Here is a 24,362-nt window from a genome sequence, read left to right on the forward strand (position 1 = left end):
TTACATTGATGCTCAGAAAGATTAAGAGAACTATTAAGGTTTATACAGTTAATTGAGAGCCAGGCTAGAATCTAGGTCTCCTAACTCCAAATACAGCTCTCACATTTGTGTAATAAGTTAAAGGAAGGAGCTAATAGTAAAAATAATAATGATATCATTAATATTAATAGTAATTCTTGATCACTTATGTAATAGGCAATGCTTCTAAGGCATAGGGTTGGGTGAGAATTAAATGAGATTATATATATATATATATAATTTACTAGTCAAGAAAGTTAGCATGATTCAACTATACAATCTACACTTAACATGTATGAAGAGAATAAATGTACCCAAACAGAAGGTTCCAGAATGTTTTTGATTACTACCATTCAATCTAGTGTCTACCTCATATATAACTCCACAGGAGACTGAGTAGCAAAATGGTATGGTCATTTTTTGTAAATATTTTGGTATGTTTGAAAAGGAAATGTATCCTGCAGCTGTTGTGTATTCTGGTTACTGATGGATCTATTAGAACAAGCTATTTAACATACGTTAAATTATACTTGCATTCCAGGAATAAATCCCATGGGTCAAAATGTATAATCCTTTTAATATGCTGCTGAATTTGGTTTTCTAGTATTTTGTTGAGGATTTTTGCATCAATATTCATCAAAGAAGATATTGGTCTGTAAAGTTTTGTTTCTTGTATTATCTATGGCTTTGTTATCAGGGTAATGCCGGCTTCGTAGAATGAGTTAGGAAGTGTTTCTTCCTCTTCAATTTTTTCAAAGAGATTGAGAAGGACTCATGTTAATTCTTCTTTAAATGTTGGTAGAATTCATCAGTGAAGCTGTCTGGTCTAGGGTTTTTCTTTGTTGGGAAGTTCCTGATTAGTGATTCAATCTCCTTACTAGTTATAGGTCTATTCAGGTTGTCTATTTTTTCATGATTCAGTCTTGGAAGATTATGTTTCTAGAAATCTGTCCATTTCATATAGGTTATCCAATTTGTTGTCATACATTTGTTCATGTACTCTTGTAATACTTTTTATTTCTCTGCTGATAGTCCCCACTTTCATTTCTGACTTTAATAAATTGAGTCCTCTCTCTTTTTTTCTTAGTCAGTCTAGCCAGAGGGTTGTCAATATTGTTGATCTTCTCAAAGAACTAACTTTTGCTTTTGCTGACTTTCTCTATTGTTTTTCTATTCTCCATTTTATTTATCCCCACTCTAATCTTTGTTATTTCCTACCTTTTGTTAGCTCAGGGTTCAATTGGTTCTTATTTTTCTAGTTCCCTAATTTGTAAAGTTAGGTTGTTGATTCAAGATATTGTTTTTAATTTATTTACAGCTATAAATTTCTCTCCTAGCACTGCTTTTGCTACATCCTATAAGTTTTGGTATGTTGTGTTTTTGTTTTCATTTGTCTCAAGGTATTTTCTAATTTCTCTTGTGATTTCTTCTTTCACCCATTAGTTATTCAGGAACTCTTAGAGATTAATGATGGGAACGTAAATTTGTACCCTCAGTTTGGAAATACTGGCATTATCTTGTTAAGCTGAACATTTTCACACCTAACAACGAAGCAATTCCATTTCTTCTTTATGTGTCTTGTAATCTCTGTTTGAGAGCTGGACATCATCAATAGGACATAAAAACTGAGGTACATAGAATTTACGCTTGGGAAAAGGCATGCTTCTTCTTTTGTTATTCTTTAAGGGGTTGAGTCAATTAAGTCAAGTGTTAAGCTGTATTTGGGTTTTGTTTTTGCTATGGTTACTCTCAACGAACCACAGGCTTCAAATTCTTCTTGTATTATCTTGTTTTTAGGATTCCTGAAGAACAAGCCTTTGGCTTCCTTGATTTTTCTCTAATTCTTTCTTTGTTTTTCAGCTTTTCCTTTTAGTGATTTCCTCTCTGATCTTTATTTCTGCTTACTTCTCCTTTCTTCTGCTTACTTTGGGTTTCATTTTTTTCTTCTTTTCCTAATTTCTTATGGTAGAAGCTGAAGTCATGGCTTTTGAGAACTTTCCTTATTTCTAATATAGGCATTTTAATGCTGTAAATTTCTAAATGCTGCTTGTATTACATCCCACAATTTTAATCTGTATTTTCATTTTCATCAAGTTCAAAATACTTTCCATTTTCCCTGTTGATTTTCAGTTTGATTTACAGTTACTGAGAAGTGTGTTATTTAGTTTCCAAATATTTGAGGATTTTCTGAAAAGCTTTCTGTTATTCACTTATAATATAATTCCATTTCGGTCTGAAAACATACTTGGTATGACTTGAATTCTTTTAAATTTATTAGGACTCTTCCTAGACCAGAATGTAGTTGGTAAAAGTTTAATATGTACTTGAAAAAGATGTATATGCTGCTGTTGTTGGGAAGAACGTTTAATATATGTCTATTAGATCAATCAAGTTGGTTGACAGTGTTGCTCAAGTGTTTTATATCATTTTATATCATTACCTATTTTCTGTATATTCTACCAATTATTGAGAATGAGATGTTGAAATATATAACTATACTTATGGATTTGTCTATTTCTCCTTGAAGTTTTAAAAGTTTTTATTAAACGTGTTTCAAACCATTTTTATTAGGTGCACAAGTATTTAGGAATGTTATGTCATATTGATGAACTGACCACTTTATCATTATACAGTTACTCTCTTTTTCCCTGGTAACATACTTTGCTTTGAAATCTACTCTGTATGATGAGTTCAAAAAAGTTGTGATTTTGTAGGTTATATGACTTTTCTTTGTTGTTATATGGGTGGAAGTGTTGCACTTTCCAGTTTTCTGAACGTGTTTGGGAGCCAAAGTCCCAAGGGCAATTTTTTAAAACATTAAAGGTATTTCAATATCATTACTGAAATTCTTCTAGTCAAACACTGTCAAAGAAACTTTTATCATTAGCCTATACACTGGTCTGCAATTTTTGGAACACTGTGTTCTATCAAAATAATAATAATAATAATAATAATAATAATAATAATAATAGATGCATCCATTGAATACATTTACTATATACCTAGCTCCATGTAAACAAACAACTTTACATGCATTTTCTCATTTAACTCCCCCAACAAACACATAAAGTAAGTAATTTTTTTATTTTATGAAAGACTTAGGTAAATAACTATTAAAGGTTACATCATTTACTAACTGGATAAACTTGCTTTTGAAAGTTAGATGTCTTAACACTATTATATTGAATCCCATGTTACATTTATGTAACATTTCACAGTATACTAGGTGTCTTCTTATTCATGTCACTTTTAGTACACACAACAACTCTAGGAAAAAAACAGGTTATGCGATATTTTCTACCTGTTTTTTCTTGTTTGTTTTGTTTTTTAGAGATGAGATAAGTGAAGCATGGAGAGATTTTTTGACTAATCCAAAGTCTCACACTAACTACTGGGAAAACCAGATTTAAAATTTTAGTTTTCTGGGGCCGGCCCTGTGGCCGAATGGTTAAGTTCTCCTGCTCCACTTCGGTGGGCCAGGGTTTCACTGGTTTGGATCCTGGGTGCAGACATGGCACCGCACATCAGGCCATGCTGAGGCGGCATCCCACATGCCACAACTAGAAGGACCCACAACTAAAAATATGCCACTATGTACCGGGTGGCTTTGGGGAGAAAAAGGAAAAATAAAATCTTTAAAATTTTAGTTTTCTGGATTCAAATTGGGTATTTTTTTCTTCTGGATCAAACTACCACTAAATCATAGGTAATAAGTAGAGAAAATTTGCTTTTATATTAATCATATAACAATTACTGAAATAAGTTTTAGAGCTACCATGCTGAAGCATGCTATATTTTAGAGTATGATTACATATTTTTTCACATTATACTATTGGTAATTGAATTATCTAAGTGGCTCAGGGTTTTATTATATTCAATTTATAAAATCAGTACTATTTATTCTTTACAATATGGACCCTAAAATAGATATAATTTATGTGTTTTGTACTCACCTGAAAATGTAGTACAGCTTGAAATAGGAGCTTATCTAACAAAACTGCAATATTTAAGGAGTGACTCTATTCCCACACAATGCTGGTAAAAATGTGTGGGCATCCCACCACATTCATTTGATGGATTTGAGAACCTGAGAGGTCATATTATTTTTCTAGTTCACTGACTTCAATATATATATTTTAAGAATAAATGTTCTTAGAAATAAAATCATAGGAGAAATGCAATGAACAAAACAGATGATAGAGGTACTGTGCTGGTTAAATCATGGAAAGGTTGCTTCAGTTTGATCTGGATTCCCAAGTTGCCCCCCTCAGTCCCCTAGAACACTAGCAGAACACTGATCCAGCTGAATCACATAGTGCTTCTCAAAACATGTCAAAAATCATAAGTGATACGAGAACTGTTATTCAATCATGTTTTTAAATTATTACTAAAATATTACATTTTAATTTCAGAAAGCCAGTAGTTTCTAGAGAACAGTTTGATTAAAGACAAAAAAAAATTTCTAATTCCTTGTTATTCCAAGGATAATCCTATAAATGTAGTGAGCCATCTGTGTCAAATCTGTGCTTGTTCAAAATAATAAAATACTATTATGGCCTGACAAAAACAGTTACCGGGAATATTGTTAGATTATGTCTCCTTCAAAAATTTGTTACATATAATCCTAACAGATTTAAGTGGGAAAGTAATATTTCTCTCTATTATTACAGAAAAACATAAATTTGGGTCCAGATCTAGAGAAAGAAATTTAAGGTAATGAAACTCTCTTGATTTCACAAATTTCCCTAGTTAATTACCTTTGTAGAACGGATATGCCACTTCCTATGCCTCAGCTAGCTCCTGACAATTTCAGAAATATAGGACAGATACTCTTACCTAGAATTACATTAATTACTCCAACAAAAAGCACTAACTGAGTGATTTGTATGTAAAATTTGTAACACCTATTCCTTCATGGTATGAAATTTCTGTGAGAATCCATAAGCAGTTTTCTATGGGTAATTTGAGCTGGGAAAACATGGAGATGTGAGTCATTTTCAGGCTTCCTTGATGGGGTGACACACCTTTTTAATGTATAGACTGTGATCCCCTGGGCTGCTCTATCTTCCATTCTTCCAGATCCGGAGGGCACACCCCAGCCATTGGTATTCACCACTTTTTCCAAGCTCATGTATTCTCTAACATAAGAGTCACGTGCTGCTTATTTTCATTCTCTTATTGTTTCTTAGATACCCATGTCTTTCTCTTTGTAATCCTAATCAGAGTTTATACGTTACTAAATCAAGGGAAGACCCTCTCTCCATCTGATCTTTAGAGTGCCTTCCCAATGAAACCTCCTTCAATGTCACTGATTTGCAGTCGGTTTTCTGTTTACTGTATACTATTAAGTAAAGCTACAACTTTATTATTTACTACAATGTTTGATTTCACTAATCTTTCTCTGATTAATGAAGACCCAGGATCTTTGAAATCCATATTAAAGTGTTAATTCCTTTGAAAGAACTGTAGATTTCAAACAGGATTCCTAACACGTGTGAAATACTTAAAAACCAAGCTCTATGAAAGGATCCAGAAAAACATTTTTTGTTTCAGTGCTCTACTGAACAATTCATTATGCTGAAAATCAACTTAAAAAAAGAAGTTTAAAAAATATTATTGTACCTTAAATTTATGGAGAAACCACCACCAAAAGCAATCATGCAAAAGAGCAATAGAGGCTTCTGAGAGAAAATAAGTCTTCCAGATTTTAAAAACTTTTTCCTATGGGAAAAAAAAGACACATGGAGATCCAATTAAAATCTATTATAAAACAGGTTAATGTAAATTGGCTTTATAAAAAGTAAATATTCAATGGTTATGGAGTGACAATGTTTAATAGAAATTTATGTGAGCCATGTTTGTAATATCACATTTTCTAGTAGCCACTTTAAAAAAGTAAAAAGTAAAAGCTGAAATTAATTTTACAACATTTTATATAACCAAATATGTTTAAAATATTATTCTTTCAACATATAATTGTCATGAAAACTATTAATGAAATATTTTACATTCTTTTCTGGTACTGGGTCTTTGAAATATGGTATATATTTTACACTTACAGCACAGCTCAATTTGAATACTAAATTTTCATCATAAATACTAGATCAGTATTTAGATTTCATAAAATACATAGCTGTAATTTTGTTCCAACCATAACTGAAAGTTTTTAATAACTGAATCAAGTATTATTTTTTAAATTTATATGTAAATTAACTAAGAGAAATAAAAAATTCAGCTTAGTCACACTAGCCACACTTCACATGCTCAAGAATGACATTTGACTAGTAGCTATTGAAATGATAGCGTAGGCTAGACCAAGAATAGCAAAAATGCAAGATACATGCTACAATTTCCCTTTTATACTGAAGACAGATTTCAATAATCATGGAATTCTATCCTAATGAGCTTCATCATAAGTCTAGGCTCTACCTAAACATAGTATTCCCTTTAATCAGTTGATCAAAATTGCACGTAAAGTTAAATCTATTCACCTTGACTACTAGAGACTATAAATCTTGGTTAAAATAAGCACATTCAACAGATCAGTTTATCTTAGTCACTGAAAGTTTCTGAATGCCAGATTAAGTGGAGTTTAAGGTTTCTTTTAATGATACTCATAGCTATGAATTCCTGTGCCTCAAGTACAAGTCTACAAAAAGAACATGGTGCAAACTGTTATGCCAAGAAGACCATCTATCATGTATTCTGTGGGGGCCCTTCTCTTTCATAGGCCACTAAGGACAATATGGAGGACATTGGTAACAGCTTCAACTTAGATTTAGTACTTAGTACTTCTTAACTACAAAGAACATATGTAAAATACATAAATATAAAGAGAAAAGAAGAAAATTGAAATACAGGGGAAAAACTGAATAGTTCTGTTCAAATTATTTGCAAATTTCAAGCAAAGATGCTTTTTATGGTAAACTAACCGCACGATCGCTTATATTCGAAGTTTCGGTTATGTTTAGTATCACTAACTTTCTTTTTCAGGTAAAATTTCTGTAAATATATTCTTTGAAATACATCAATATTTAGTTAAAACAAACAAAAAATTGGCCAAAAAACCCCCAAACCCAGCTTAAAAAGTTCAATGCTTCTCTCTTCCAGCCCTCCCCCTCTTTGTGATACTTCTTTGATTCAAGTAAATATAAACATACCTAAAACCCATAGATTATCTGACTCAGAGCTTTTTCTCCTACAATTGACTTTAGATTGGACAAAATTACTTCAAATGTTCTCTTGAACTTCTATTTGTGTATGTGAGTATGCTTGCAGCTCAGCTTTCTCCTCTTACATCCATAATATAGGCCCTTTTTCACTCAATTCAGTTAAATAAAAATTTTTACTAAGCGTCATCTAAAGCCAAGGTTCTGTTCTGAGTGGTACAGGGGATAAAACACATTTCCCCTCATCAAGAAACTTAATCTATGGCTGTGCGTGCAGGAACGTGTTTGGATGGGGTTAGGTGAATGCAGGCAATTTCATGGATTCCCACGCCTTCAAGCATGTAACAGTAGCCCTTTAACCTTCTCTTTCCAAGTTTCAGATCCATAAGTTCAGTCTCTTGGTATGTTATCATAAGCATTTCTGTGAAATAACCTTCCCTCTGATATTTTTATTTTCCTACACTTATTTTCTCTTCACTCTAATTTCATCATCTATTTATTTAATGCCATTGCATTGCACATGCTCTAGTAAGCCAATTTAAATTCTTTTTTTGAAATCAGTTAGGGGTATTAGCAAATAAAACACTGGGTATCTACGCCCAGATACACACTGGTACACACACTCAAACTATCCTAAACACAGCCGCTAGCACACCCCATCCCCACCCATATCTACTTCCACACTTCACTTTCCTATTTCCTTCAATAACGCCAGCATCCTCCAAGTCAACCATATTAAAAATTCCTCAAAGCTGTTCTCTGACGTCTTGCTTATATGATTGCCTTGTGTTTTGTGTTAGGAGTACATGCATCCATGGCTAAAATACAGTCCCATCTTAGAACACAGAATGCTAGAGTTAGAAAGCATATTACGGATTATCTAGAATAATATTCATAAAATTATTTCTACAATAATTTGCATCAATTTTTTATAACAATAAAATCTTTTCCCTGAGGGAACTTGGGAAAGTACAGTCAGAGAAAGGAATAAATATGCTCATGACCCAGGTGTAACTACAATTAGCATCTATAGTTTTTCTCTGCAAAAAGGCGATCCAGTGATTCTATCAAGAGAGCAGACTAAACATTCCCTCTCACCAAAATCCCATAAAATATAAAGGAGAATTGAAAAACATCTGTATTAGCATGGAAAATAAGAAAGAGTGTCATTACTGAATCATTCTAGGTGGAGTTGTCAACTGAAGTGCTCTGTGGTTCTCTACCTGAGGGGCAAACAGGAGACCCCAATCAGGTCAATCAAACTCTACTTGGAACACTACATCCTGAAGAGAGTGAATAAAGGGCAGAAAATAGTAGCTGGAACTGATTCAACCAGATTTAATGGTTGATTATGCTCCTTCTGATGAACTATAGTAGGAGGAAAAAAACAGGGATTTTGTGTTTAGAAATAAAGAGCCACAGGAAGGCTAGGGGGTGAGGAATGGTGAAGGGGGCCTACTGGGGGTCAAGACCATCTCAGAGAACTGTCCGAAAAGAATCTTCCTAGGGGTCACAGGGAGCATTGTTAAAGCCTCCAGGAAATAGAAACTTTGCTGGGTGACCACCTAATATTTAGGTGGCTGGGAAATAATATCCATAGCCACTCAACCCTCATCCTACCCTGGCAATCAATGGCCAATGATCTACTTCCCTTTCTATGCCTGCAGTTTTTCATCAACTGGCTATCCTGCAGAGACAGTACTCAAAAATTCCCCAGACACTTGGAGGCTCAAAAGGTAGGGTTATGGGGAAGGGCTCTCATAAGTTATTTTGGGTTAAAAATGAGCAGGCTAAAATATCCTGAGCTGACAGAGCAGAGAGAAGGAGGGAAAAACACTTGTTAGTCACATGCCAAGCCAATGCACACTAGCAACCTTAGACTCCTGAGACAGTAGCACAAAGCCTAAGACATTCTCTTCTGGTGATTAGAGTGTTAAACATCACTGGTCTTTCCTGCCAAACTTAATGCCCAAAGGATTCAATCTTGCTTAACATCTAATTTGTCATAGCTTTACACAAAAGTCTGATTCATTAAATCATACTCTCAAAATTTATCATGCAATAAAAATAAAATAATGTTTACATACATCAAAGTTATGGGCTTTTAAAATATAAAGATAAATTCGTTCAGCATCCAAATGTCTGGGTAGTTGAGTAAGCTCATTTGTTTTGAATCCTGAGAAGTTGCAACCCTAGAAAGAGGGAAATATTACAGAACAGTAATGACTTCACTCTTTTCAGTATAGTAGCTTCATATTGCTACAGAAGACAGGTAAATATTTAACTATCATTCATTAACATAATTACTTTACTTCCTTTCACTAAAGTAAGTGAAAAGCATTTATCCCATTTAAGAAAAATCTTAATATTTCCTGCTTCCCTAAAATCAAGAGCCCTGGCATATTCATAGGCCAAATCCAAAAGCAAAATGAAATCATGTTTCAGAACTAATTTTGACATAACTCAAATGATCAAGAATTTTAGCTAGACTACTCATAAAGAAATGGTGTAGGCAGAAGGAGAAAGCTTCTGTCCTGTTCCCTACTCTCTCTCCTGGGGGCCCTATCTATATTTACAGCTATATCTATATTATTGTAAACATTCTTTTATCTCCACAAAATACTTCTGATACATAATCTCATAGAACAGAAATTTTAAATACCTCTATATTCTTCTTTGTTTCCATTTCAGCCGAAAGCTGGAAAACATTTAAAATATTTAAAATTCTAAATTAAAGCATTTTTATATTTTGTAAATTTGTTTAGTTAACATGTGTGCGTCTGTATCTCTACTGAGGCCTAAAATGCTGTTGCCGTGTTACACGCTGGGAATACAAAGATGGTCCTTGCCCTCAAGCTAATCATAGTTCACAAGGGGAATCAGATACATTTATAAACAAAACACAAAGTGATAAGGACTATAAAACAAATACAAACAAACTGCTGACTGCAGTTTGGGTTCACTGGGAAACAGACTCTGAGGTGGAGTTTATTGTTCAGAATGTATATTGGGAGTGTCTTTAGGATCAATATCTATGGAAACCAAGGGGAGAGGCAAGACTGGGAAGATGGATGTCAGCTATGATGCAAGCCTAAGAGCTTCAAGTGACCCTAAGAAGAACTCTAGAGCTGAAACGACCCTTCGTATTTGTCCTGCGTTGGGTTGAAACAGCCAGGCGTTTCTGCCTCCAACTTGATCAGTCATTGGGTGAGGGTGGTTTCTGGAAGAACGTGTCCTTGGGAGAGGAAGTTCTCTGTAGGTGAGGGAACTCCTGAAGGGGCTGACAGCTGAAGGGTGCCCCCTAACAGCACTGTTAGCAGCTAAGGCAACAAGTCTTTCTTTGAAGGGGAGTCTGGGTGGCATATCTCCATGTCCACCACACTACTTCACACAGAGAATAAGTAGACTTCTGTATACATTAGTTTTTGATCATCTAGACATGTTGATACATTGTTTATTAATTTCCATAGCCCCACTTCCTCCAGGAATAACAAAGCTTTCAGGCAAATTTTATACACACACACATTATATAATATGTGCATTATAGAGAAGATGACATAGGAAACAAATTTGAAAGGATGATAACAAAGAGGATCACATTATTGGCATTTACAAAAGTATGCAAAGGAATAGAAGAGAAAGACTAGTTATGGAAAGTGAGATTAACTATGATAAGAAAGAAGGCTGTGTGCTTGAGAGCAACAGATACAAACTGGTCAACAAAGATGGGGTCAGATTTAGAAACATGTTAATCTTAATCTCAAAATCCTGGCTTTATTCTGCAGGAAGCAAAGAAACACTGGAACTTTTCAAGGAGCAGAGTAATAGTAACACAAAACTAGTTCTTGGTCATACAAACTGGAAAAGATACCACAAAAATATAAGTAATACACATTAAAATCCTGATTAAAAAATCCAATAAAACATATTTAACAATAAAAATAATTATTAAAACTTTCATTAGTATAATTCATCTAAAGGTCATTTCAATAGATCCTGAAAAGTCATCTGATAAAATTCATTAGAATTTTTGAAATTCTTTTGAAAATTAAAAAAAATACAGAAATTACAATGAATAATGTAACTCCCAGTATTCATGCTCCCACAACCTAGAATGGGTTACTATTGACACTTTAGTATTTACTTAAGATTATTTTTAAAAATAAAATATGAAGCTTATATGTAATAAAACAAAGTTTAGATCCTCTTTTTCTATGGTCTCCAGTTCTATTTATGTGTTCCCCTTCCTTGAGATAGTCATTATCTTTGTTTGGTTTGTATGCTTTCCATTCCATTAAAATACTTTTATACATATGTACATAGATATGAAGAATATAGACACTTTTTGTGTGTTTTTAAAATTCAAAGAAATGATATCAACTGTACATATTATTTGGTAACTTACTTTTTTTCACTCAGTATTATGTTTTGACAATTTACCCAAGTTGATATTAGTGGAACCTGTCAACTTCCACACAGCTTTTCTACCAACCTACCTATTCCTCTCTGCAAAATATAATAATAAATAAATCAATAAAAGTTCACGGGTAACTTTTGCCAAACATCCAAAGAACAAATGATACCCCTATATTCTACAAATTACTTATAGACCAGAAAGAGAGAAAACTAAGTAACTTATTTTCTGAGGTTAGTATAATTTTGATATCAAAAACAAAAAAGGATAATCATATCTTACCAAACATAGATGCAAACATCAAAATAAAACAATAGCAAATCAAATCCAGTAATGCATTAGAAAAGCATATCCTAAGAATACAAGAATGGTTCAATTTCTGAAACAGTATTAATGTAATCAGCCACATTCAAAGATTAAAGGCTAAAAGTAGCTTCTGCTATCATCACAGTGGACTATTTTCCTGTCCATTTCAAACCATGGAGATTTCTTTCAAGTTTTTGAGCATAGTGATATCTATATCTATATCTAATTTATATATAATCTACATCTACCTCCACATCCACATACCTTCAATAAACTACAAATACAAATATATTTCATTAATCTGAAAAAAGATAGCTATCTAAACATTTAAAATTATACTTAACAGCAAAATACTGGCATTCTTTCTGAGTCAGATAAGACGAGAAACCGCTAACATGGTTGAATAATATCTATATGCCAATAATAATTTTCTATATATCGACAATAAACCATTTTATAGCATAATGGAAAAACAATCTCATTAATTAGTAATAAAAATTACTAATAAAAATTAGAGTAATTATTACTAATTAGTAATAAAAATAGTAATAATTATTAGTGATAAAATTTTATTACTAATAAAAATTTAATAAAATTTCATTACTAATAAAATTAATAATACTTATTTTATTAGCAATTTTATTACTAATAATTATTATTAATTTGTAATAAAAATTTAAGATACCCAGAAATAAATTTCACAAGGAATATGTAGAACTTAAATGTAGAAAATAACACAAATTTACTGGTAGATCTAAAATAACATCCTTGTGTCTTACTTCTTTCCACAAAAATAAACACTAGATGGATTAAAGAATTAAACACAAAAAAATTATTCTGTAACAATAATACTAGAGAATACAGGTGAATATATGTATGATCTTGTGATGAAGAAAGCCTTCTTAAATATTATAGTACTAAAGGCAGAAAATTTCAATAGAAAATTATAGATCTATGAAAATATAAAATTCTAGATAGCAAAAAAAATACTTTTAGGCTAAAAGTCAACAAAGAAAGTATACATGTAAGTATAAGAATATATAAGTATAAGAAAGGTTAACATTTTTAAGTGTAAACAGCTCTTAGAAACAGAAAAAGAACAGTTAAAAAAATGGCCAAAGTTCATACAGGCAATTTATAATTATGAAACACAAAGTCTAATAAAAACTTAAAAAATCGGGGCCGGCTTGGTGGCACAGCGGTTAAGTTCGCATGTTCCACATCTCAGCGGCCCAGGGTTCGCCAGTTCAGATCCCGGGTGCGGACATGGTGCCGCTTGGCATACCATGCTGTGGTAGGCGTTCCACATATAAAGTAGAGGAAGATGGGCACGGATGCTAGTTCAGGGCCAGGCTCCCTCAGCAAAAAGAGGAGGACTGGCAGTAGTTAGCTCAGGGCTAATCTTGCTCAAAAACAAAAAGAAAAAAAAACTTAAAAAATCAACTTCATTAGTAATCCATAGGCAATTGATTACATTTATGCCTAAAACTTTGCAAACGTTAAAAAATATAATATTAAATGTTGACAAGGGAATGGGTAAGAGATTAATCACAAACTCCATTGTTACAAATATAAATTGGTGCCACTTTCCTAGAAAACAATTTAGCAATATGTATCAAAATATTTAGATTCTCACATTTCTTTTCCCATGTGGTTCCACTTCTGGAAATTTATCTTAAGAAAATAATGATGGATAAGCACAATCTTTAACTCCAAATACGTTCACAGCAGCTTTATAAAGAGTAGTGAATAATGAAAACTAAATTAAGTGTCCAAAAAAAGGGCTATTACATTAGTTTATTTTTAAAATGGTATCGAAGAATATTTATTGATGAAAATTCCATAATACATTTAATGAATTAGAAATATATAATTTACTCTGAATTTTCTAAAATAAATCTTAAAAGAAAAATGAAAATAACAATTAAATAGTGAGATATAGGTGACATCTATTAATGATAGAATTAGGATGCTTATCCTTTTAGTGCTTATCTATTTCTTTTAATTTTCTAAAATGACTAAGGCATAATCAGGAAAAAACAATCAAAGTAATTTTAAAATTTTAAAATAACAGTTATAGAAGTGGATGGACTAGTGGCACTTAAAGTCTTTATAGCTTTGACATTATATAATTTTAGAATGCATTTTTGAAAAGACTAAGTTTCTCCAAGTAATTCAAAAACCTATTATAATTCTGATCAAACTCTCAAAGAGCTTTTTTCTAAAATGACAAAGTCATCTAAAGGTAATAAAAAAGAATTGTTAATTTTTTCTAAAGGAACAAGATTGATACGGGACCTGCACTGCTAAGTACAAGATGTTATAAATTATTAAATAACCAGAAGATGGAATATATACAGTACAATAAGTCTTCAAGTAACTTGTAGTGATGTGAAAATGCCAACACTCTAATACTGAGTTCGTAAAGTAGAATATGAGTGCAGCTATTTTAAAAACACAGAGATAGAGAGGCAGACAGATAGATGATAAAAAACTAAAAGAAAACTTTTAAACATGTTATCAGGGCTTGTCTATGGAATTACAGTGATCACATTTTTTGTGAAAATATAATTTTTCAAGGAAGATGAAAACAAATACCATACCATTATCTTCTTTTTCTTCTGGTACTTCCTTAGAAATGCCTTGTATCTTTCCAATTTTTCATGAGAACCTTAAAAAACATAAGAATTCACTGCCTTTAAAAATTATATATGAAACTATTCAATGAGATCAACTAGCTATTTTGATTAGCATAATGCTAGACACATACCCTCTTAGTTGAATGAATAAAGAACTATATCTCCTGTTTCCTTCTGTTTTATAGAAATGTCATGTTCCAACTTATGTCTTTAGTAGTCACTCATATCTAAAGTTTTACCTTAATCCCTAACTACTGAACAAGCCCATGTTTTTCAAATAGCTCAGCCACTTACATCTGGTTGCTTCATGGTTACCTTATTCAAAAAAGTACAGTATTTTGGAGTATGGCCCCATGAAAGACTATGGGGGGCTTTGTAGTCAGATAAGCTAGACTTGAGTCCAAGCTCTGATATGTTTACATATTGAGGACTATACATAAATATAAAACTATTTTTAATTTTATTATTATTTTTTTGTGTATGTGAGGAAGTTTGGCCCTGAGCTAACATCTGTTGCCAAGCTTCCTTCTTTTGCTTGAGGAGGACTGTCGCTGAGCTAACATCTGTGCCAATCTTCCTCTATTTTGTATATGGGATGCTGCCAGAGCATGGCTTGATGAGCTGTGCTAGGTCTGCACGGGGGATCCGAACCCGCAAACCCTGGGCTGCCGAAGCAGAGCGCACAAACTTAACTGCTCCGCCACAGGGCTGGCCCCAATATCATCATTTTTAAGGCTTATATATGACAAGTTTGCCTACTAAATCAAGAATGTGACAAGAATCACCATTAGTAACTAAAACTATTCTGGAAGTGTTAATAAATACAATTAGATGAGAAAAAAGTTACACAAATACTGAAAAGTAAAAATTATCATTACTTGCACATATGCTTTTCATTCCATCTGCAGTTATTCAACATTGAATGTTCAATACTTTCTAGAAGCTAACCTAGTTTATGTAGGTCAACTCTACCCACTTTGACTTGGAGTTTCTGGTACTTCTGTTCTTACTTCCTAACCCTTGCCGACTTGCTTGTCTGTGGTACCAATATCAGTTGATGCAACCCTGTTTCCCTGATATTCAGCTACCTCCGCTCCAGCTTAACAAAGTTCACATTATTTTAGGCTTTGTCCTAGCAATACTTTCTTTGAATCCACATGGTCATGTTCAACTAAAAATCTGTATTGGACCATTCTGAACGAAGAGGTTTTAAAATAAAATATATTTATTTTTATGTTTTTAGATATTTTATACCTTAGGATTTCATTCTTTATGAGAATACATACAGACAGACAGACAGACACACACACACACATGCACAACTGACCATTACTTTACTCATATAAAAAATAAGGTTTACTTGTCTTGGAAAGTACTCTGTTCCACTCAAATATTTTGGAGGCGTGGTTTTCCAGAAGAATTAAACATTCCTCTAATCTTGACTCCATGATCAGAAGTGGATCATATATTCGTGGTACCTTTCCCCACAGATGTGTATAAATTGAACTAAATGAAGTATCTTCTTCTATTTTCTTCAGAGTGTATAACCATTTATCATCATCTTCAAAAGGGATTTCCCTTGGCCAATAATCCTGAAAAATATGTGAGAAAATATAACTTAAATCATTTTTGATGAATTTAAATAATAGAGTTCAAAATCAATGAGATAAAACTGAGATTATTCCACACCAATATTTTTTATTAAATGTATTTTTAAAAAAATTTTCAAAACAGTCACAAACTTTAGAAGTTTCAAATGATTTATAAATTTTTTTTCCTGAATCATTTGAACATAAGCTGCTTACTTAACTGATGCCCCATCATCCTTGAATACTTTAGTGTGTATTGGCTAAAAACAAAAGATTCTCTTATATAACCAAAATATAACCATCACAATTAGGAAATTCACATTGATATATTGTTTTTATCAAATCCTCAGACTACTCAAGTTTCATCAACTGAACCAACAGTTCCCCTTATAGCAAAATGATCTGGTTCAGTATCACACATTACGTTTACGCTTTATGTGTCTTTAGTCCCCTTCAGTCTACAACGTACCTCAGTCTTTTCATGATCTCTATGAACTTAAAACCACGAGCTCACACTGATACCTCTAATTTGAATTCCAAACATTCTAGTTTTCTCTCTTTCCATATTACAATGACCATCTCCAAGAGTGGAAAACCTAGCTGTCACTGTCTTTACTATATGTACTTATGTGATCAATCTTATCAGGTAACCAATCTCTCCTACCTGCCAGCCTCTTTTCTGTGTGGATGCCCTTTTCACCCTGTTTAGGCTCTGACACCCCATGCCAGGCTGCTCATTCTGCAGGAACACTCTCATTACCCCTAACTGGGCTCTGACTTCCCACACCAGGCCACTGCCTACCTCCTCACCCACCTGAACCATCTCCCCACCCCAGGCCACAAGTGGATACCCTCCTCATTCCCTTGGACTCTGACACCTGTGATGTCACAGGGACACCCTCCTCATCGGGTGGAGTTCAGATAGCTTGCTGTGGGCTACCACAGCACATCCTCCTTCCCCCTGCCAATGTGGACACCTGTCTTGTTTCGGCCTCCAATGGCTTTAGAACTAAATTGTTCAGGAAGGGAAGGAGAGGAAAGAACGGTAAGAAAAGAAAAGGAAAGGAAAGAAAGGGAAGGGGAATCACAACATTAATATTTGCAATTCTAAAAGATTACCTTTCAATAAAATTGATTAATAACAAAGCAAAGTTAGCCAACATATTTAAACGTTTGTAAGTAAGAGATTGCTTTCTGGAATGGTAGGAAATTTGCACAAAATGAAACTCTTTAGTGGAATTTGGGTAAGATATTTTGGAAATTTAGCTAAATGGGAATAAATCTGAAGTCTGAAGATCAGAAATTTTAAACCTAACTTAGTCTATTCCACCTCCCTTTTTCTTCCTTTAAAAGCTTCCTAAATTCATTACACATGTCCTTATTTATGAATTGTGCTCTCTGATATAACACCCAGCTTTTAATGCTGGGAAACTTTCCTAGAGGGATCTAGGTGCCCCTACCATTCTGGAATAAAGAATATTACTTAGATACATAAGTGCCCTCTCCCAAATCCTACAAACTTGTATCTTAAATGAAACACATAGTCCCCTGGGGAAGTTTTCCAGCATTAAAGTCTGGGTATTGGGGCCAGTCGGTGGTGTAGTGGTTAAGTTCACATGCTCCACTTTGGCAGTTGGGGTTTGCCAGTTCGGATTCTGGGCGCAGACCTACACACCACTCATCAAGCCATACTGTGGCAGCATCCCACACAGAAAAACTAGAAATGCTTACAACTAGGATATACAGCTATACTGGGTCTTTGGGGAGAATAAAAAAAAAAAGAGGAAGATTGGCAACAGATATTAGCTCACAGCCAATCTTCTTCACCAAAAAGTATAACCTTAAAAAAAAAATCTGGGTATTATCTGTCAAAAAATACAAAGATCTCAGAAGAATAAGATACCATCACAGGATACAACCCCTGGAGACAAACACTGCCAAATTAAAATGACAGCCACATTTGAAAACAATCCTTATGGGTCATGTGTGGCTATTGTTAGGGGAGTTGGGAGAATGGAGAGAGGCTAAAACAGAAATAAATTTGAAAAAATTTTACAATATGCACAAACTTTTATGAAAATGTATCCTTTATGCCAGATGAGATATCATAATCCTCATTCCCAAGATATTGAAGCATATTATGAGGTGAATAAAGCATCTTGAAATTCTACAAGCCTGATTGGATTCTATCTTCTCTACTTCACCAAGGTCATCAGGGGATTGACTGGTGTCCCAAAGCCATTAACAGAAAGAAGGTGATGTTTAAATAAGGCCTGATTCTTTTACTGGATTTGTGGCTGCACGATTAAATGGACACCAGACAATGATCTTGTAGTAGATGATATCTGTCTTTCCCCTTCATGTCTCTAATTACTTTCCTTGCTTATTCTTTTCTCTTTTGCCTTTAACCAGATGCCGCTTGAATAGAAAATCATCTGAAAAGTAAATATTGTGGCCAGATCTAAGAAAGGTAACCAGGGATCAAGAAGTAGCCAATAGGAAGATGAGTTGTTCAGGAAAAGTGATGTCATTACTGCCAGGGAGAAAATCAACACTACTAGGGTTTAAGCATCCAGAGTCTACAGTGACTATATTAATTTAAAAACAAATACATTCCAATTCCAAAGAGACAAAAGAATTGGACTGGAAATTTCTGTTCCCTGAAGCGTTAAATTCTACATTATAGCACTATAGTCCTCAGTGATAACTTCAGGAAAACACTGACCTTATGTAAAACAAAGTCAGTGATGCAAGAATTGGCTAGGTACTTCTTGCTTATTTTAATTACTGCAATTAAACTCTGGCACTGGCAGAAGCACAAAATATTACATACTAGTATAAAAGTAGACATGGAGCCTAGTAGCAAGGCAAAAGGGCACTCCCGAAGTTTGGAGAGAGGTTTTATTTACTGAACATATGGTTAGGTCTTCACCCACGTTCTAAGCCTGAAAGATAGTGCTGAAGTATCCAACAAAAGGTAACAAATAAGAAGCATGATTAGGGTTAGAGGAAGAAGTAACTATTAGCTATTCTTCTCTTCTCTTAAGCTTTATTATAAAGGGGGATTTAAATGAATGGATGGATGGAGGGACAAATAAACAAATAAATAAAACAGGCTATTCCTTGAATAAAGAGAATGGGATTGAAGTAATTATTATTTCTATCATAAAGTACCTTTGATCTTCTGATAAAAATCACAGGGGGATCTGAGTATCCTCCAGGTCTGGATTATAAGCCTAGCAGGCCTGTTAACAAAAATTGACACTAATGTACTAAGAGAAGATGAATTAAAGTACTACCAGATAAAAGTCACATGAAAGCAGGAAAAAAAGACATAGAATAAGAAATAAATAACAGGGAAGGCCAAATGTGATATATAGATAAGGAAGAAATTTGAACAAACTCTTCAGTACCAAAAGAACTGAAAAAGGATAAAACATTATGACAGAATAGATAAATAGCGCAGGAGGAAGAGGGAGATGTAAATTCTATGACGGCAGGGATTTTTCTCTGTTTTGTTCATTGCTGTATCTCCAGTGTCCAGAACAATACCCAGCAAATAGTAAGTAGTGAATAAAGATTATTAAATGAATGAATAAATATGATAACTAAGAAAATCGATAATGATACTTGACTAGTGGAACAAAAGGATATTATAAAAATAAAATATAAAGATTTTTTTAGAAAAATAGAAATAGAATAGGAGGGAGTGAAGGGGGAGAAGCAGGAAGAGAATGTAGGAATTGGTCAATAGAGAAATAAGAAGGGAAATGATTGAAGGTAAGAAGGTACAAAAAACTATATCAGAGATAGGAAGAGGGGAAAGATAAGAGTAGAAGGTATAAAGTATTAAAATTACAAAAGAAAGAAAGAAATGGTAGAAATTGGCCCAAATGAGAAGGCTTTAGATGATGTAATAAAAGATAAAGCACAGGACATGAGAAACTAATAGCTAACTTGTAGGTTCCAGGTACTATTCTAACGCTAGTTAGTGGCAGAGCTGGGATTTGAACATAGGCAATCTGACACCAGAGCTTCTGTTTTTAACCATTACACTACTATGCAATGCATACCTTTGCTTTTATATTTTAGAAGAAAATTAAATAGATAGGCTTTCCAGGAAGCCATAAGCCTTTAGAACATATTTTTATCTCTCTTCTATTTTGTTCATTTGTTTATTTATAATTTGCCTCATTTCTAAAAGAATGACAGCTCCACGAAGGCAGGGATCTTTGCCTGTTTTTATTCACTGATATATTCTAATTGTTTATGTGCCTGGCATATGGTAGATGCTCAAAAATATTTCTTAAGTGAACTTGAGGAAGTTATTACTTTTTTACCATTATTTATAAGACAAAAGCTTTGTCCAGCAAACAAAAAATTAAATATCTGGTCATTTTCTTCCTGGATGTTTTCAAATATCCAATAGTTTGACAATGCATAGACATAGTCAAACCTTAAGAAAAATAACTACAGAATACAAGTATTTGGTTGGGAAATCCAGGCAATAAGAAAAAATTTACAGATAAATCCATAAATGTCAAAATGGTACAACTGGACATGTTGCTTTACCAAATGCTATCTGACAAAAATTGAAGACTATCAGTATAGATGCTGTCCTTTGTATATCTTGTATGGCACTACTTACAAACCATTATAAGACATGGCTTTGATTTTGATTTTATTCTATCTTTGATGAAGGGCTGGCATAGACCTATTGTGTTGATCTTATTAGTATTATTCTTAATTTAAACAGAGTGATTATGCATTTTCCACTTAAAATAATTAGAAATAGCTGAAATCATGGGTCCTCAAACATATATGATGGTATAGTCCAAATGTCTTCATAATTATTTGCTGAATTTGGCTTAATTTTAACTATAATGCTTTCTCCTTGGCATTAAAAGAAGACCTCAAACATTGTAATTAGGCTACAGCACATTTCCAATCATTATTTAAATCAAGTTTTTAAGTTGCAAAAACTTGTCCTAAAAGTAGTTCAAAGTATTTGGCTTTGCCAAAGTGACTGAAAAAAACTTTTGTAAACTAGGAATGTTTTCGTTCTCTATTTGCTCCTAAAGGGAATTCAATTCTTTTCAAAAATTTTTTTAAAAGTATTTAAACAAATATAAGAACAGAAAATTGATGTTTAAAAACAAGTATTTTTGAAATTCCATTGTCAATAGTTTAGTCATAGCAAATTCTGTTTATATTTAAGCATAAATAGGTGCAAATTATTTAAAGTCCAATCTTCTCAAAATATGTACACACCTCATTAAAAAAACCCCTCCTTTTTCTCTCTGTCTTCCATACTAACATCTTTATCCTTGCCCTTAACACTCCTCAGTGCAAAACACAACACACCTGACCTTCAGACTCACAAGTGCATAGATCAAAGGGAAAACCCATGGCAAGCCCAATAACTCCAGAAGTCAGTTGTTACACATAACAATGGAAACTGGAGTTTTCAAGGCAAAAACACATTTTGAATATTACACTCTGGTTCAACCATCAAGGAATATTGATGCAACACCTCTGCAAATTACCTGTGAGTCTAAGCTGTCCTGCATGGATAAATGAGGTAAATAAGCATACTTGTCAGATATTCTTTAAGGTGTAAATACATAAGACAGAAATCTTACATTAACAAATTTATATAGAAATGTCTATATAATTCTTCTGATAGGATACAGGCTAGAATCTTTTAAAAGTGAAAAACAAAATAGAATATTGACAAGAGAGAATGGCTACAACATAAAGCCTACTGAAAGGAGATAATTATAAACATTTCCCACAATGAAACATATTTCTTGAACTCCTATTCTTAAAGTCTTTTCCTAAATCTTCCACATTTCCATAACTGATACATTTTCAAAGATGTATTGGCACATAAAATAGGATGCTCTACTCACCCAATTTTGAATCTTTAAGAATTCTTCAATGTTCTTTGGAGGTTCTTCCATTTTCTAGTGAAGTAAAATCAGTATCACTCATTAACATAAATTCAGATTGTTTATGATGCTTTTACGCAATTTACTTAAATAATGATATTAGACTCATCATAATTTTCAGAGCCGTAAGATACTGTGAAATATTCACTTTGTAAAGTCCCTGCACTTTGAAAATGTACCAAGATCAATGTTTAAATTCTGAGTCTCCAAACCAAGTTCTGTAAAAGGCTTCCTTCTTATACACTGCTCCTGGAGAAAAGCTCCATGAATCTTGCTGAATGTTCTCACTTCAAATTCCTATAAGAGTTCCAAGATATTTTGGGATATGTTGAATGGTGTTTACTGTAAATCCAGAGCCAAAAATATAACATGCTCCTCTTGCTGATGAAGTATTTAAAAGGCTATGCTGGCGAGATGGTAAAAATAATTTAAATATTTGGATGTTTCAGTGTAATAAGTAATAATCCCACTTTTATTAGTAGTTTCTTTGTAAGTTGAAAATTTATTCTTTCATTAGACAAATTAATTTTAATTGAGACCACATCTTGCTCTTCCTTGCCTTAGAGACTGTGTACACATTCTTCCTTCTGCTCAGAAAATCCCCTGTCGCAAACTCTCTCCCTCCAATCTCTTCTTGGCCTATTTAACTCTTATTTCAAACACCAAATTAAGAGTCAATTTGGGAAGCCTTCCTTGGCCCCAAAAAATATTCTCTATGGTAAGACACAGCTAATTTATATCTCTATGAGGACAGAAACAATGGTGTAATCACTGCTGAATTGTCAAAATTTCATACAGTGACTGGCTCACGGTCAGTGCGTAATAAGTACTTGCAGTATGCATAAATTAATGAATAAAAAAGTAGATGAATGTCAGAGAAGTATGTAGATATTTAAAAAATAATAAAACCATTTCTAGAGAAGGAAAAACCAGTGAGAAAAAGACAAAGGTAATACAATACCCTAACAGTCTGATGAGAATGTGTCTGAAAAGATTACATTTTAGTTTACTAAAACACATCCTTCATATCAATAGAGAAAATGATCAAGATTACAAAATAATAAGGTCATGTTTTATAAAAATGACTACACATTTGAGGTTGAAGAGGATATTTCATTCCCTTAATATTTTTTAAAATATGTTGAATATAAGTAAATATATGACAGATAATACAATAATAAACAACATGTGATAATCATTATAAAAAATAAGTGTTCAGAAGCAAAGATGTATAGAGCTGTCAAGAAAATTTTACGGAAAACAAGGAACTCTAGGCCTGGTCAGATTGAGAAGGGTAAGAAATGAGAAAGATGATGTGCACAGAATGGTTAGAGACAAAAGATATGTTCATGATATAATATCTTCAGGGATAGTGAGTATAGCAGTTTAGCTAGAAGGAAGCTATTAGTGTATTTTGAAATACACAGAATATAAAGGAGCCTAATTAAAATAATTTAAATGTTCACTTTTTTTTCTTGTAACAGCTGTCAAATGACTTCTAGTACAAAGTACTAAAAAGAATAACCACATTTCAACTAAAGGGAATTAGAAAAATGAATTAAGGAAGTGAAACTTGCATAGGAAAGTTTCAGCTAATTTTGATATAAATTCCAAAGTTCTCTAGGGAGAAAGTTAAAAGGAGGTGGGGCATAAATTAAACAGACTTCTGCTCTTGGTAGGATGTAGAAGGATGCAAAACACCTATGCTTCCATGGTAACAGCAAGAAAAATCTGGACGAGATAAAAATTTTACTTTTATATGGGGTTCGTAAAGAGTGGTGGATGTCAGTAAGCAGGTCTGGTTACACAATTTGTGGCAATGCAGAGTCCCTTGTTCAAAAATTATTAAGACTTTTGAGATGGTAACATCAGACCATTAAACCAGGTCCTTCTAATCACGAGGCCCTGGGCAACTGCGCAGGTTGCAACTCCATGCAGCTGCCCTACCTGGAAGCCTTGAAGACCTGGAATCCAGAGAGAAACATGCCCTTTCTAAGTAAGCATAAAGCTGTGGCAGCTTCCTTACCCGGCGGTGAGTTCTGCGCATCCACCGATAGAACAGTTGGCCTGCCATGGTGCAGTAACTTCGCAGAGATGAAGAGAAATCAGCTGGGCCTTAGGTGTCAGCATCGACCGGGGGACCAAACTGGAGCCTGAAAGACATCCAAATGCAAAGACAAATGACTCAGCCAAACAATCCCGTTCCCAGCCCCAACACCTCACTTCTGAATTTTGTCAAAAAAGCAGCAATGGAGGAGGGGCTGGAAAGATAGAGA

General features: G+C 33.5%; 1 protein-coding gene across 6 annotated transcripts in view; it reads right to left on the reverse strand.

The window, feature by feature from the left end:
- Positions 1-24,362, reverse strand: part of FAM227B (family with sequence similarity 227 member B) — a 217,312-nt gene that overhangs the window by 166,118 nt on the left and 26,832 nt on the right. For 5 of the 6 annotated variants that reach the window (XR_006887609.1, XR_006887608.1, XM_046654495.1 and 2 more), the window contains exons 2-8: positions 24,113-24,239; positions 22,048-22,101; positions 15,907-16,138; positions 14,511-14,578; positions 9,850-9,885; positions 9,275-9,379; positions 5,641-5,739 (exon numbers count right to left, since the gene is read on the reverse strand). Coding sequence is in view for 4 of the 6 variants with exons in the window: in XM_046654495.1 (XP_046510451.1) it covers positions 5,641-5,739; positions 9,275-9,379; positions 9,850-9,885; positions 14,511-14,578; positions 15,907-16,138; positions 22,048-22,101; positions 24,113-24,160 (642 nt within the window). In the remaining 2 variants the exon portion in view is untranslated. The remainder of the gene's footprint in view (positions 1-5,640; positions 5,740-9,274; positions 9,380-9,849; positions 9,886-14,510; positions 14,579-15,906; positions 16,139-22,047; positions 22,102-24,112; positions 24,240-24,362) is intronic. The other variant, XM_046654496.1, reaches the window with a different exon arrangement.

The sequence above is a fragment of the Equus quagga genome, chromosome 2 (genome assembly GCF_021613505.1).
Source record: "Equus quagga isolate Etosha38 chromosome 2, UCLA_HA_Equagga_1.0, whole genome shotgun sequence".
Taxonomy (NCBI): Eukaryota; Metazoa; Chordata; class Mammalia; order Perissodactyla; family Equidae; genus Equus; species Equus quagga.